This window comes from Dasypus novemcinctus, chromosome 6 (assembly GCF_030445035.2).
Source record: "Dasypus novemcinctus isolate mDasNov1 chromosome 6, mDasNov1.1.hap2, whole genome shotgun sequence".
Taxonomy (NCBI): domain Eukaryota; kingdom Metazoa; phylum Chordata; class Mammalia; order Cingulata; family Dasypodidae; genus Dasypus; species Dasypus novemcinctus.
This window is the reverse complement of record NC_080678.1, coordinates 105,011,001-105,023,257: the sequence shown is the minus strand read 5'-3', so window position 1 is coordinate 105,023,257 and position 12,257 is coordinate 105,011,001. Positions and strand designations below refer to the sequence as shown.

The following is a 12,257-nucleotide window of genomic DNA, read 5'->3' as shown; positions in this document are numbered from 1 at the left end:
CTCAGGGTGCCCTCCCCAGGGCCAAGGACGGAGGCTGCAGGCGGCTCTGAGGGCATGGGCAGCCAGCCTGGGCCCTGCACCCTGCCTGGTCCACTGACCCCTGCAGGGAAGGTGGCTCATCCTGAGCTGAGATGAGGAGCCCTGGCCAGGCCTGGGTTCCAGAGTCCGAGGCCCAGGCCCCAGGGCCTTGGCTCCTGAGCCTGTTTTCTTTCCTGTAACACGAGCGTGCTGGTCACAAGATCTCGTACGGAGAGTGGGAGGTGCCCTTGAGGGCATAATAATTGCATGAAAATGTAAGAAGCAGCCTATTACTTGGTGGCACTGAGGTGCCAGGCATGTGGCCGAGGGTGAGTGGCCTCAGGAAGCAGAGGGCCCGGCAGGCAGCCCCCTCAGACACAAATCCCGGACATCGCTCAATTCATCTGCAAAAATTCTAATTTCTCTAAAAGAGAACTTGTTCCTGTAAAAGTTAGGGCAGTCCACACGTCCTAAGTAGATGTCCCTTCACCTCTAATTTCCATGCCTTCCCAGTTTTTTGTTGTCACAGCACTTTGCACTCTCTGACAATTATTTCATTTGTAATTTCACTTTGTTGGATCGTCTGTTTCTCTACCCAGGCCCTAGAATGTCCCTCCCTTGACAGCTCTCTGCCCGCCTTGTTTCTGTTAAATACTGTCTTAGTTTGCCACAGGGCTGCTGATGAAAAGCACCAGAAATGGGTTGGCTTTTGAAATGGGAAATTTAGTGGGATAAAACTTCCAATTCTGAGGCCATGAAACATCTACATCAAGGCACATTCCGAGACGCTTTCTCACCAAAGTCAGCCGCTGGTGAGCCCAGCACCCTGCCACGTGGCAAAGATGGTGGCCATCCCTGCTGAGGTCCCCGCCCTCCCTTCTGGGCTCACCATCTCCTCAACCTCGAGCTGCTCCATGGGCCCAGCCCCCTGGGGGTTTCGCTGCCAGCGGCCCTCGAGTCCTCTCTCATGTGGCCGGATCAAAATGGCAGAACTCCCTTTTCCTGTGTGTCTCTGTCTGTGTCTCTTTTATATAAGACCCAGAAAGAGGGCGGAGACCCAACCTGAGTCAGGCCTCACTCACGTGATGCACTTGAAAGGGTCTCACACCCACAGGAATGGATTATTTCAAGGCATAATATTTTAAGGGGTTTCACCAAATGAAAACTCACAAATACCACAGCTACCCAGCATCTTGGGCAGGGCCAGGGATCCCCAAGTGTCTCTAAGGAAATGAAGGCTGAGAGAGAGGCCAATTGTCAACGTGAGTTCAGCTTGCTGAGGGCCGCAGGAGGTGGTGGCTGGATGAGCTGGCTAGTGCACTCACCTGCTCATGGGATTTGCCTTTTAGATGAAACAGCAATCACTGTGGAAGAGAAATTCATAACTTGCCCAGGAGTAGAACTGAAGGAACCTGGAGAGTAAGTTCCCTGGTCTGGGGACCCTCGTGGCAGGAGACCAGATGGGCAGTGCTTAGGGGTCCTGGGTGAGGACACCCTCAGCTGGGGCACCCGGGGATCCCTCTGTACCTACCCTGATGGGTGGTCCTGGAGGTGGGCAGGGATCCATGTGGCCCGGCTCTGCTGGGGACAGCAGGAGGTGGAGGGTGCCTGCCTTAGTTTCCCCACTGCTGTGACATCTACCAAGCCATGGGTTGTCTTGACAAGAGGGATTTCTTGGCTGCCAGTGCTGGGGCTGGAAGCTGGCTCCCTACAGGGTGGGCAGCGCTCTGGTGCTGGCAGCTGGCAATCCTGGGGTCCCGTGGCTCCCCCACCACACGGCCACGTGCTCTCCTCTCTCTGCCGGGTTCCCAAGGACTTCCAGCGTCTTCTCCTCCAAGTGGCTTTCCCTTGAAAGCCCCCAGTCACTGCACTAAGGGCAGTCTCATTCCCCTGACTGCAGTGTAACGATGTCCTCAGAAGGTCCACTGACAATGGGTTCCCCCCCAGGACTGGGTGCAGGTCGTGAACGTGATTTTTTCTGGGGCACGCGCTTCAGCCCATCTGGTTCCAAAGGGCTCCTGCCACTCGCTGGAGCTGAGCCCACGTGCCCTGTCCACACGGAGGAGCCCAGGGAGCCCCCCCGTGGCTGCCGCTCACGTGGCACGTGGCCACACGGTGGGCAGACGATGCCAGGCTCCTGGGACCGGCCATGTCCCTCGGGGCCTCCAAGCCAGGCCAACCTCGTGCTCTGGGGAAGGAGAGCTTGCCCATTCTCTCCACTTCCCCAGTGCCTTGCTGGCAAAGTCACTGCACCCAGGAGAGCTGGGGGCCAAGGTTCAGCCACGGGGAGACCTGGTTGTCACCGGCCCACCCCCTCTGTGCTTTAGGCCCATCTTCGTTGAAATCAGCCTCAACAAAGGCATAACCTTCATCGCCAACAACCTCAAATTCAGAGGAAAGGACTGCGTGAGTACTGGGTGGGGGCACCCCCATCACGGGACCCATCAGCCCAGCCCTGATGCAGACACACTGGGGGGCAGCTGGCAGCCAGGGCAAGTGGGTGGGGCAGGGGTCCACCAAGACCAGAGTCCAGGCCTGCAGCACCCCTGGCTGTGTGGGCCCCAGGGCCCACCCCTCCAGGTCAGGGTTCAGGCAGGGGGATGGGGCAGCCTCCGCCACACATGGTGTCCATGACCCTGGGCTCTGCCGAGGTGGTCTGAGCATCTGTCCATGAACTCCTGGCCCCCCTGGGGTCCCTCAAGGTGGAGCGCCTGAGGAGAGGAAGAGGCTGGGGGTGGAATGCCAGGAGATGGGAGCTGGGAGGGGGCCACCCAGCCCCAGCCCAGCCCTCGGCCACACCTGTTCTCTGGCAGCCAAGGCTGGATGGTGACGGTGGCCCTTCCACAGGGGGAGAATCCTGCTGCCAAACCCACCGAGGACAAGGCAGGGAACCCAAGCAAGGTCAACAGCCAGCGCCTCATTGAGCAAACCCCTGAGAAAGCCCCTGAGATGCCCCTGGAGGTTGCCCCAAAAAACCTCCCTGGAAAGGCCCCTGAGCAGGCCCCTGGAAAGCCTCCTCAGAAGCCCCCCGCAAAGCTCTTCAAGCGTCTTGCAGCCAGAGCCCTCAAGTGGCTTTCCAAGTACCGCTTTCCAAGTAGTGATGTGGACAGCAGAGATAAGCGCACTGAGCAGGAGGGGAACCCTGAGGGCGGTGGCGAGGAGGCGGAGCCCCGTGGCTTGGAGATACCCTTACCACCAGTTGTCAAAAGCTTCATCAGCACCGGCAGCAGCAGCAGCGACTTCCCCTGGATCCCCGTGGTGGTTGGCGCAGCTGCCCTGCTCTTCCTCCTGTTGCTGTGCTGCTTCTTCTACCTGTGGTGTTGGGTGAGTGCCCTGCTATGTGAGCAGGCAGGTGAGTGCCCCTGCTGCCTGAGCAGGCAGGTGAGTGACCTTCTACGTGAGCAGGCAGGTGAATACCCCTGCTGCCTGAGCAGGCAGGTGAGTGCCCCTGCTGCCTGAGCAGGCAGGTGAGTTGCCCTGCTATGTGAGCAGGCAGGTGAGTGCCCCTGCTGCCTGAGCAGGCAGGTGAGTGACCTGCTACCTGAGTTGGCAGGCGAGTGCCCCTGCTGCCTGAGCAGGCAGGTGAGTGCCCCTGCTACATGAGCAGGCAGGTAAGTGCCCTGCTATGTGAGCAGTCAGGTGAGTGCCCCTGCTGCCTGAGCAAGCAGGTGAGCGCCCCTGCTATGGTGGCAGCTCCCAAGACTGACCAAGGCTCAGGCTCCGCCCCCCCTGGGGCCTAGAGGTGCCCTGGCCTCCTGCCCTGCCTGCCACAGGGTGCTCAGGGGGAGGCTGTGCATGCTGGGCCAGGCTGCTCTGGTGCCCACAGCCCTTCTAGAGGTGAACAGAGGCCAGCATGCAGCAGGGCAGCAGGAGGACAGAGAGGAGTGCTCCTGGGTTAGGAAGGAGGGGTCTTTGCGGGGCTGGAGGACCATCCTGAGGGCTGCAGGGAGGAGGAGGAGAAAGCGGGGGGGGGCAGAGAAGGAGCAGGTGGGTCCCTGACCTGGAAGCACTCGAGGGAAAGCCTGAGGGGACCATCCCACGAAGGGCTCTTGGCTTGGGGCGGCCTCAGCCTGCCTGGCCTGCCCCAGCCCTCCAGGGAGGGGCGGTGTCCCTGTGAGAAAGGAGGAAACTGAGGCTCAGAGGCAGCCGTGCTGGCCGCAGCCCTGCAGGCATCAGTCTGTGCCCCACGGCTCTGAGCAGGGTCCCCACCTCTCCCAGGGGCTGAGGCTGAGCCCAAACTGCATCTTCCAGCACAGGTTATGTCTTTTTAAAAAATATTTATTTTAAAAGAAGCTTTATATTACATAAATGCTACATAAAAAATATATACATAAGGGATTCCCATAAACCTCACCATCTCCCCCTCCCACACTTTCCCACATCAATAACAACCTTCCTTAGTGTGGCACATGTGCTAAAATTAATGAACACATATTGAGGCTTTGCTACTAACCATGGACTCTAGTTTACATTACAGTTGACACTCTGCCCTGCACAGTTTCATAGGTTATGGCAAAATCCATAATGCCCTGTACCCATCATTGCCCTGTCCTGGAGGACGACTCCAATGTCCTGAAATTCCCCTCATGTGACACCTCTTCTTCCCTCCCCCCCCCTCAGAACCTCTGGTGGCCACTGCCTTTATATCAATGATAGAAGTTCTTCCATTGCTAGAATAATGTCTATAATAGAATAGTAATAAGTCTACTTTAGTCCAGTGTTCATTCCCCAGTCTTGAGGATTTGACAATGGTGGTGCAGTTTCTGATTGAGAGGGGTCCTGTTTCCCAGGCGGTAGGTGGATGTCACTCTCTTGCTTGCAGTTGCAGACACTCTCTGTTCCTTGGATAGGCATTGTCCATCATCATCTCCTTGTTAGTTGTGCTGGATGAGTCCAATGAACTGGAGAGTAGGTGCTGCAACTCTGCTGAGATTCAGGACCCAACTGGCACATGGATGGACCAAAGATTTTAAGTCTCTGGAACATACATTTAATAAGTAGAGTGCTAATGATATTTCAAATAAAAGGGGCAGAAGAGCCTTGTTTAGGGAAACTATACAAGAGTCTAAGTCTGTTACACTGAGGAGCATAGATTCCAGAGTAAGGCCAGCTGATAGGGTGCCTAACTCCTGAGCTGCTCTGTGCTGCTTTTGGTGTTTGGGTGTCTCTAGCTCTTAGGAGCCCTGCTGTTTGAGGCATTGTTTACCGTGGCAGTCAATGGGATCCTGCTGAGCCTGCTGAGATGCACAGAGTGTAACCTCTGGAATGACCTTCTGATTCACTTTGAAATCTCTTAGCCACAAAAACTCATTTGTATTGAATATTTCCCCCTTTTGGTCAAGGTCTTTGCATGTGTTGTTGGTTGTTGGTTGGTGTTGGTATTAATCCCTTGGTGCCAGGGGGGCTCATCCACAGGCATCATGTCCCATGCTGGGAAAAGGATAGTGTGTTTATATGCTGAGTTTGGCTTTCAGAGAGGCCACATTTCAGCAACAAGGAGGATTTCAGGAGGTAACTCTTAGGCAATGTATAACACTAGGCTAAGTTTCAAATTCACAAGGACAGGTCTGTAAGTACGGTCGTCAATATCGAGGGCCTAGCATCATGGTCTCTCCTCCTTCACTAGGCACTGCCCTTGTACTTGGGAGATTCTTGCCATGCTGTTAGAGAATGCAGCAGCCCTCCCCAGCATGGGAGTTCAATATTCTTTGGTTATTGTGTGGGTCCTCAACCATCCAGACAGTGAACGCTTGAACATATTCATATGCCTTCGAGGCATGCCCCAGGTGGACCTCTTCCCACATTTCTGTAACCTAAAGCTTCTTTGAAAATAAAGTGGAAAAAATAAGACCCTGGGGGAATATACAGGAGAAATTATTACTGTACATACAAGACAACAGACCTTACAGTGATGAAAGAAACAATGTCTAAAAAATTTTTATACTATTTTTATTTTTAAAGTTTTTTGTATGTTACTTGTTATTTTAAATGCTAGTATTATTTCTTTTTCTTATTAATCTTATTTGGCTATGTCTTTTTAACATTCTAGTGTAAAAAGAAGCCACCGGACCCATGTAGGGTAAGTCCTAAGTGCGTCCTGACTTCCTGTGAGCTCATCTGCCATGCACCGAGCCTCCTGCGGCCCATGGAGGGGTCCGCTCCCACCCCAGGAGCTCCACCGCCTGTGCCAAGAGCCTGCAGAGCAGGAGGAGGGGGATGCAGGGGTAGGGGGACGGGGACTGCTAGGGAAACCAGGCATCCCCCTTCCCAGGCTCCCACCAAAGGGGCAGTGTGGGCAGCCTGTGGGGGGTCTGCCACAGACCCTCCTGAGACAAGTGGGACACTTGGCCCCTGCTGGCTGGCAGGATGGCACTTACCCAGGACTTGGGGAAGCTTCTGGAAAAGGAGCCTCATGTTGCAAGGACCCAGCTCTGGAATCTTCCATGCCCTTGTCTTAATCACGGTCTCCTGGTGGGCAGAGGGGCCTGGCCAGGTCAGCCCTTGGGGCCTGCATGGCTGAGAGTGGGCGAGGGAGCTTATCTGGCACAGAGCTGTGAGGGACACCCACCCAGGGGAGCCCAGGGCCAGGTTCAGGGCAGCAGCCATGGGACCAGGTGGGCCTGGGGTGGTTGCGCTTTCAAAGCTGGAGCCTGGTGGCTGAGGGGCGTCCCCTGCCCATGCGTGGACCCCTGGCTGGCCCAGCACATGGTGTCTTCATTTGCCAGGGCTGCTCTGACAAATGCCATGCCGCGGGTGGCTTGAACCCAGAGGTCACTGTCTCTGGTCTGGAGGCCAGAAGTCCAGCTTTCTCCTGGGTCCACAGGTTCCGGTGCCAGTCACTGCAGCCCTCAGGGTCCTTGGCTGGCCTCGTGCCTTGACCACACGGTGCTGTCCTTGGTCCCCTCTGTCCTCTGCCTTTAGGCTCCTCCTGAGTCACGTTTCCTCCTTCATGAGGCTCCTGGAGTGGACAGAGCCCCCACTTCTCTGTGGCCACCCATCCAGTAGTGACGTCCTGGGCACGTCCTGTTACAGACGGCTCCCCCCAGAGAGCACGGCTGCAGGCGTGAACCCCTCTCTTCTGGAGCCCTCGGTCCAGGCCCCACACAGGGCACAGCCTCAAGGAGGCTCTGCCAATGGGGGTGTCAGAGGAGCGAGGGGACAGGGGAGCTTTGCAGCACTTTGGGGATGAGCCAGATGCCGTCTTGTTTGCCCCAGAGGATGCTCCCTGGGGGCGTGGGTGCTGCTGATGGAATCCGGGGTCCCTCACTCGATTGTTCCTTATTCACCCCACAAACATCGGCTGAGTGGCAGCACCAGCCCTCCCGGTTGTGCCACCCTGGAGCAGATGCTTTCTCTTCCTACAGACAGTGTGCTGCTGCCTGCCGTGGCCCATGGTGATGCCTGCTTGTTGCGACTGCCTGGACACTGGGTGTCTGAGCCAAATGGAGGTGAGGAGGGCCCCTGTCATGCTGAGCTTGAGGTGCAGAGGTCCAACCAGAAGTCTCCACTTGTGGGGTGGCGAGGGTCCTGGGCATCTGGCTTTCTCCCTAGGTGCCAGGGGCCAGGGTGGGCACAAAGCAGAGGGCCCCATGCCCCCAGGGGCTGCAAGGCTGCCCCCTGCCCCTCCCCTCCCTCTACCTTGGGAGCACAGGCCTCCCTGCCCCTCCTTGGGCTGCTGCCCAGCGCCCTGTGCCCCCATAATGCTCCCCTCAGGGACCTTTCCTGGCTCCTGGTGTAGCTCCTCCAGCCTGTGGACTTGTCCCCTAAATGAACCACTGACACCCCCACACCAAAAGAGTGTCTTGTTCCAGATTCTGACGCTGTGACCACAGTGACCACCACCCCAGCAGGCACGCAGGCTGCCAGGCTCCTGCTCCCAAGCTCTGCGTGTTCTTGGGGTTCAGCTGGGGTGCCTGACCCTCTCTGGCAGTGTCACCCCACCATGCCATGTCCTCATGCCATGTCCCCTTTGCAGGGCAAACTGGAACTCCTGTGTGCTCTTGCTAGGGAGAACTGCAGCTCTGTGCAACTGATGCGGCCCTCGTTGGGGAGCATGGTGATCAGGCAGGGGTGCTGCCCCCATGGCGGGTGGTCACCCACAGTGCTTTTCCCTTGTGACAGTTGCCCACAGACGGAGTCCCCAGCCCTGGGAAGTGGTGCTCAGGAGCACATAGGCCCCAGGGGACTGAACGTGGCCACTAACATGCTCTTTGCCTTGTGGTCTTTATTTTTATTTTTTCTTTAATTAAAGCCATTCTCAGGATGTGTGGTGATATCTCATTCTGGTTTGGATTTGCACTTCCCTAATGGTTGGTGATGTTGACATCTTTTCATGTGCTTATTTGCCAACTGTGTATCTTCTTTGGAGAAATGTCCATTCAAATTATTTGCCCATTTTTCAGTTGGGTGGTTTAACTTTTTGTTGATAAGTTGTAGGATTCATTTATTTATTCTCGATATCAAACCCTTACCAGATACATGGTTTCCAAATGTTTTCTCCAGTTATGTAGATGGTCTTTTCACTTTCTTGATAATACCCTTTGATGAACAAATGTTTATAATTTTGATGAAATCCAATTTAACTGTTTTTCCTTTTGTTGCTCATGGTGGTGGTATAATGTCTAAGATTCCATTGTGTAACTTATTGTCTATCCTACAGTATGAGCCATATGCACTTGAGAAGAATGTGTATTATGCTGTTGTTGGATGAAGTATTTGTATATACATCAGGTTTGGTTGGTTTATAGTATTGTTTAAGTCTTTCTTTCCTTATTGATCTTTGGTCTAGAAGTTCTATTCATTATGGAAAGTGGTGCATTGACGTCTCCTACTATTAATGTAGAACTATCTACTTTTCCATTCAATCTCTCAATATTTACTTCATATATTCTGCAGTGCTGCTATTAGGTGCATATATGCATTCTCAACAAATTGACCCTTTTGTCAATATGTAGTGTACTTCTTTGTCCCTTATAATAGTTTTTTTACTTTGTCTGTTTTATTAGGTATTAGCATCTTAGTATAATATATGAGTATATTAATATTGTATATAAGTATACCCATACTGGATCCCTTTTGATAATCCTACTTGTGTCTGAATTTAAGGAGAGTCTCTTCTTAACAACATAAAATTGGACCATGCTATTTTATCCATTCTGCCAATCTCTGCCTTTTGACTGGAGAGTTTAACCCATTCACATTTAAAGTGACTACTGGTAACACAGGCCCTTCTGCCAGTTTATTTGGATTTTGCAATTCTTATTCCTTTTTTGTTCCTCAATTCTCCCATCATTGCCTTCTTTTGTATTATTTTTTCCTTTCATAGTGAACCACTTTGAACACTTTCTCATTTATTTCTGCATGCCTTCTTCTGATATACATTGAGGTTACCATGGAGTACACATTTTAATACCTTAACAAATGTGTACCATAGGGTATGCATTTAGCCTCTTAACAAAAGTGGTTACCATGGGGTACAAATTCAACATCTTCAATCTTTAACAATCTTGTTTGATTTATTACCAGCTTAATTTCAACAACATTTACAAACTATGTTCCATAGCCTTCTGCCCCCCATTCTTTATGTGTTCTTGTCACAAATTAAATCTTTATACATTTTAAAGGTTGGGTGTCCCAACCCATGGGTGTATCATTACTTTTATGCATTTGCATTTTAGATCCCATAAGAAGTGAAAACTGAGTTACAAATTGAAAGCACTGGTGTTTATAATTAACCATGCTCTTACCTTTATCAGAGATCCTTATTCTTTTATGCAGCTTTGTTCTACCATCTACTGACCTTTTGCTTTTAATCTGAAGAACTCCCTTTAGCATTGCTTATAGTCCAAGTTTAATGATGATGAACTCCCTATGCTTATGCCTTTATTTATCTTGGAATTTCTTAATCTCTCCCTCATTTTTGAAATACAGTTACTCAAGATAAAAGTTCTTGGTTGGCACTTATTTTCTGTCAGCATATTCAATATGTCATCTGTATTAGTCAGCCAAAGGGGTGCTGATGCAAAATACCAGAAATTGGTTGGTTTTTTAAAGGGTATTTATTTGGGGTAGGGGCTTATGGATACCAGGCCATAAAGCATAAGTTACTTCCCTCACCAAAATCTATTTGGAGCAGGATGGCTGCCAACGTCTGTGAGGGTTCAGGCTTTCTGGGTTCCTACGTTCCTGGGGCTTGCTTTTCTCTGCATTCAAGGTTCCTTTCTTCCTGGGACTGACTTCTCTTTCCTCTGTGAGCTTACGTCCTGGGACTCCAGCTTAAGCCTTCAGCATCAAACTCCAGCATCAAAACTCCAACATCAGAAGACCTCCAACTCTGTCCTTTGCAATGCCTTTTATCTGTGAGTCCCCACCCACCAAGGGTGGGGGCTCAATGCCCTACTGGCACAAGAAGATTAGCTAATTACTTAATTAAGTAAGCCTCTGAATCCAATATAGTCTAATATGCCCAGTGGAAAAGATAAGTGTACAAATATAATCCAATTTCTTTTTGGAATTCGTCAATAATATCAAACTGCTACACAATCCCCCTGCCTTCTTGCCTCAGTGGTTTCTGATGAGAAATTGGAACTTCTTATTGAAGCTCCCTTGAAGATGATGTGTTGTTGTCTCCTGTAATTTTCAGGATTCTCTGTTTGTCTTTGGCATTAGATAGTTTGATTATAATGTGGTGGTTGCGGATCTCTTTGAGTTTATCTTATTCATAGTTCACTATAATTCTTGGATATGTATATTCATTTCTTTACTTAAATTTGGGTAGTTTGCCTGCTTTATTTCTTCAAATAGTCTCTTAGTCTCTTTCACTCTGTCTTCTTCTAGGAATCCCATAATGCATATATTGGTAAACTTGATGTCCCACAAGTCTCCTGGTCTCTCTGTTTGCTTTTCTTCATTCTTTTTCCTTTCTGCCCCTCAGCCTAAATAATTTCAATCATCTTCTCTTCAGGTTCACAGATATTTTCTTCTGCCGGCTCCAATCTGCTATTGAACCCATACAAGGAATTTTAAATTCCATTATTGTGGTCTTTAATTCCACTATTTCTGTTGGGTTCCCTTTTATAATTTCTCTTTATTGAAATTCTCATTTTTTTCACATATAATTTTCCTGATGTCCTTTAGTTCCTTATACATGTTTTCCATTCTCTCCTTGAGCATATTCAAAATCATTTTCTAAAAGTCTTTTTATGTTCAAAGTCTGGTTTTATTTGTTGATGGTTTCTGATGTTTTATCTTGTTCCTATGACTGGGCCATCAGTTCCTGCCTCTTTATATGCCTTGCAGTCTTTACTTGCACACTGGATGTTTTAATAGTTTAAGGTGTTACCTCTGGAATTTATTCCCCGGGCTTTCTGGGGCTCTGGAAGGAAGTCAGGCCTCACCCTCACTCCCAAGTCTCCCAGTCCATGGAGGAGCAGCAGCCAAGGTCAGAGGCCAGAGCACCTAAGACTCCCTGGGGAGGGCAGGGGAGCCTCTATAGAGGGGGTGACAGCCAAACCCTCCAAGTGGGAGTAGAGGCTGGATGCCAGCACTCCAGGGAGAGAAAAAGCATATAGGACCCTACAGGTCCAGGTGGGGCCTGAGTCCAGCCCACGGGGCCAAGGAAACTGCAGCCTCTGGACCCAAATCAAATGACTTCTCCATGACCTCCTGTCTCTTCTCTACCTACAGGTAGAGAAGGCCTTCACCCCAATGAGGGCCTGGAGGGTACCGGTGATCTCTGACCCAAGACTGCGCCTTTCTCCCAACTGTGAGAGTGTCCCCTTCCCCGTGTGCCCGGGGTGCTGCCATTCCCCCGGTGCATATTCTCAGTCCTCCTGGATGCTGCCACTGGTCTCGCCCTGTTCCCAGGCACAGGCCGCCTGCCCTCCATGAGCCCTGCCTGCAAAGCCCTAAGGCGAAAGCACCAAAGGGCCAGGATTGTTGACTTGCTGAGGTGGACACATAGTTTTGGTTTTACAGTAAAAAAGATGTTGGCATTTGTTGCTGATGATTAAAAGAGTTTATTACATGGTGAGTTTCTGTCCTCTCTGAGATGCATGTACGCTCCACCTGCTAGAATAACGCATCCCGGGGCCCCGTGGGGATGGACATGGATTGTGCCTCTCACAGCACCTCGTCTTCATCCATCTGCCAAATTCCACTCCATGAAAAAGCCCAAAGAGCCTGTTTCATGTGAATCCAGTCCTGTGTCTCCCTCCCTAACTTCATGCAAAGAGAAGCCT

The 12,257-nt window shown here is 51.3% G+C and overlaps 1 protein-coding gene and 1 long non-coding RNA gene across 3 annotated transcripts; both read left to right on the top strand.

Annotated features, from left to right (window-relative positions):
- Positions 1-1,132: 1,132 nt before the first annotated feature.
- On the top strand, positions 1,133-6,828 carry LOC131278777 (uncharacterized). Of its 2 annotated transcripts, XM_058299238.2 has the most exons (4): positions 1,133-1,437; positions 2,346-2,424; positions 2,866-3,342; positions 6,068-6,828. In XM_058299238.2, the coding sequence occupies exons 1-4, from the start codon at positions 1,250-1,252 to the stop codon at positions 6,536-6,538; spliced, it is 1,215 nt and encodes a 404-aa protein (XP_058155221.1). In that variant the 5' UTR covers positions 1,133-1,249; the 3' UTR covers positions 6,539-6,828. The 2 variants fall into 2 exon arrangements, with proteins under 2 accessions (XP_058155221.1, XP_058155223.1); XM_058299240.2 differs by lacking the exon at positions 6,068-6,828 and having other exon boundaries at positions 1,137-1,437; positions 2,866-3,648.
- Positions 6,829-6,859: 31 nt separating this feature from the next.
- On the top strand, positions 6,860-12,049 carry LOC131278776 (uncharacterized). Its single transcript, XR_009186213.1, has 2 exons — positions 6,860-7,466; positions 11,704-12,049. It is a non-coding gene; the product is annotated as an uncharacterized lncRNA (long non-coding RNA).
- Positions 12,050-12,257: the final 208 nt, after the last annotated feature.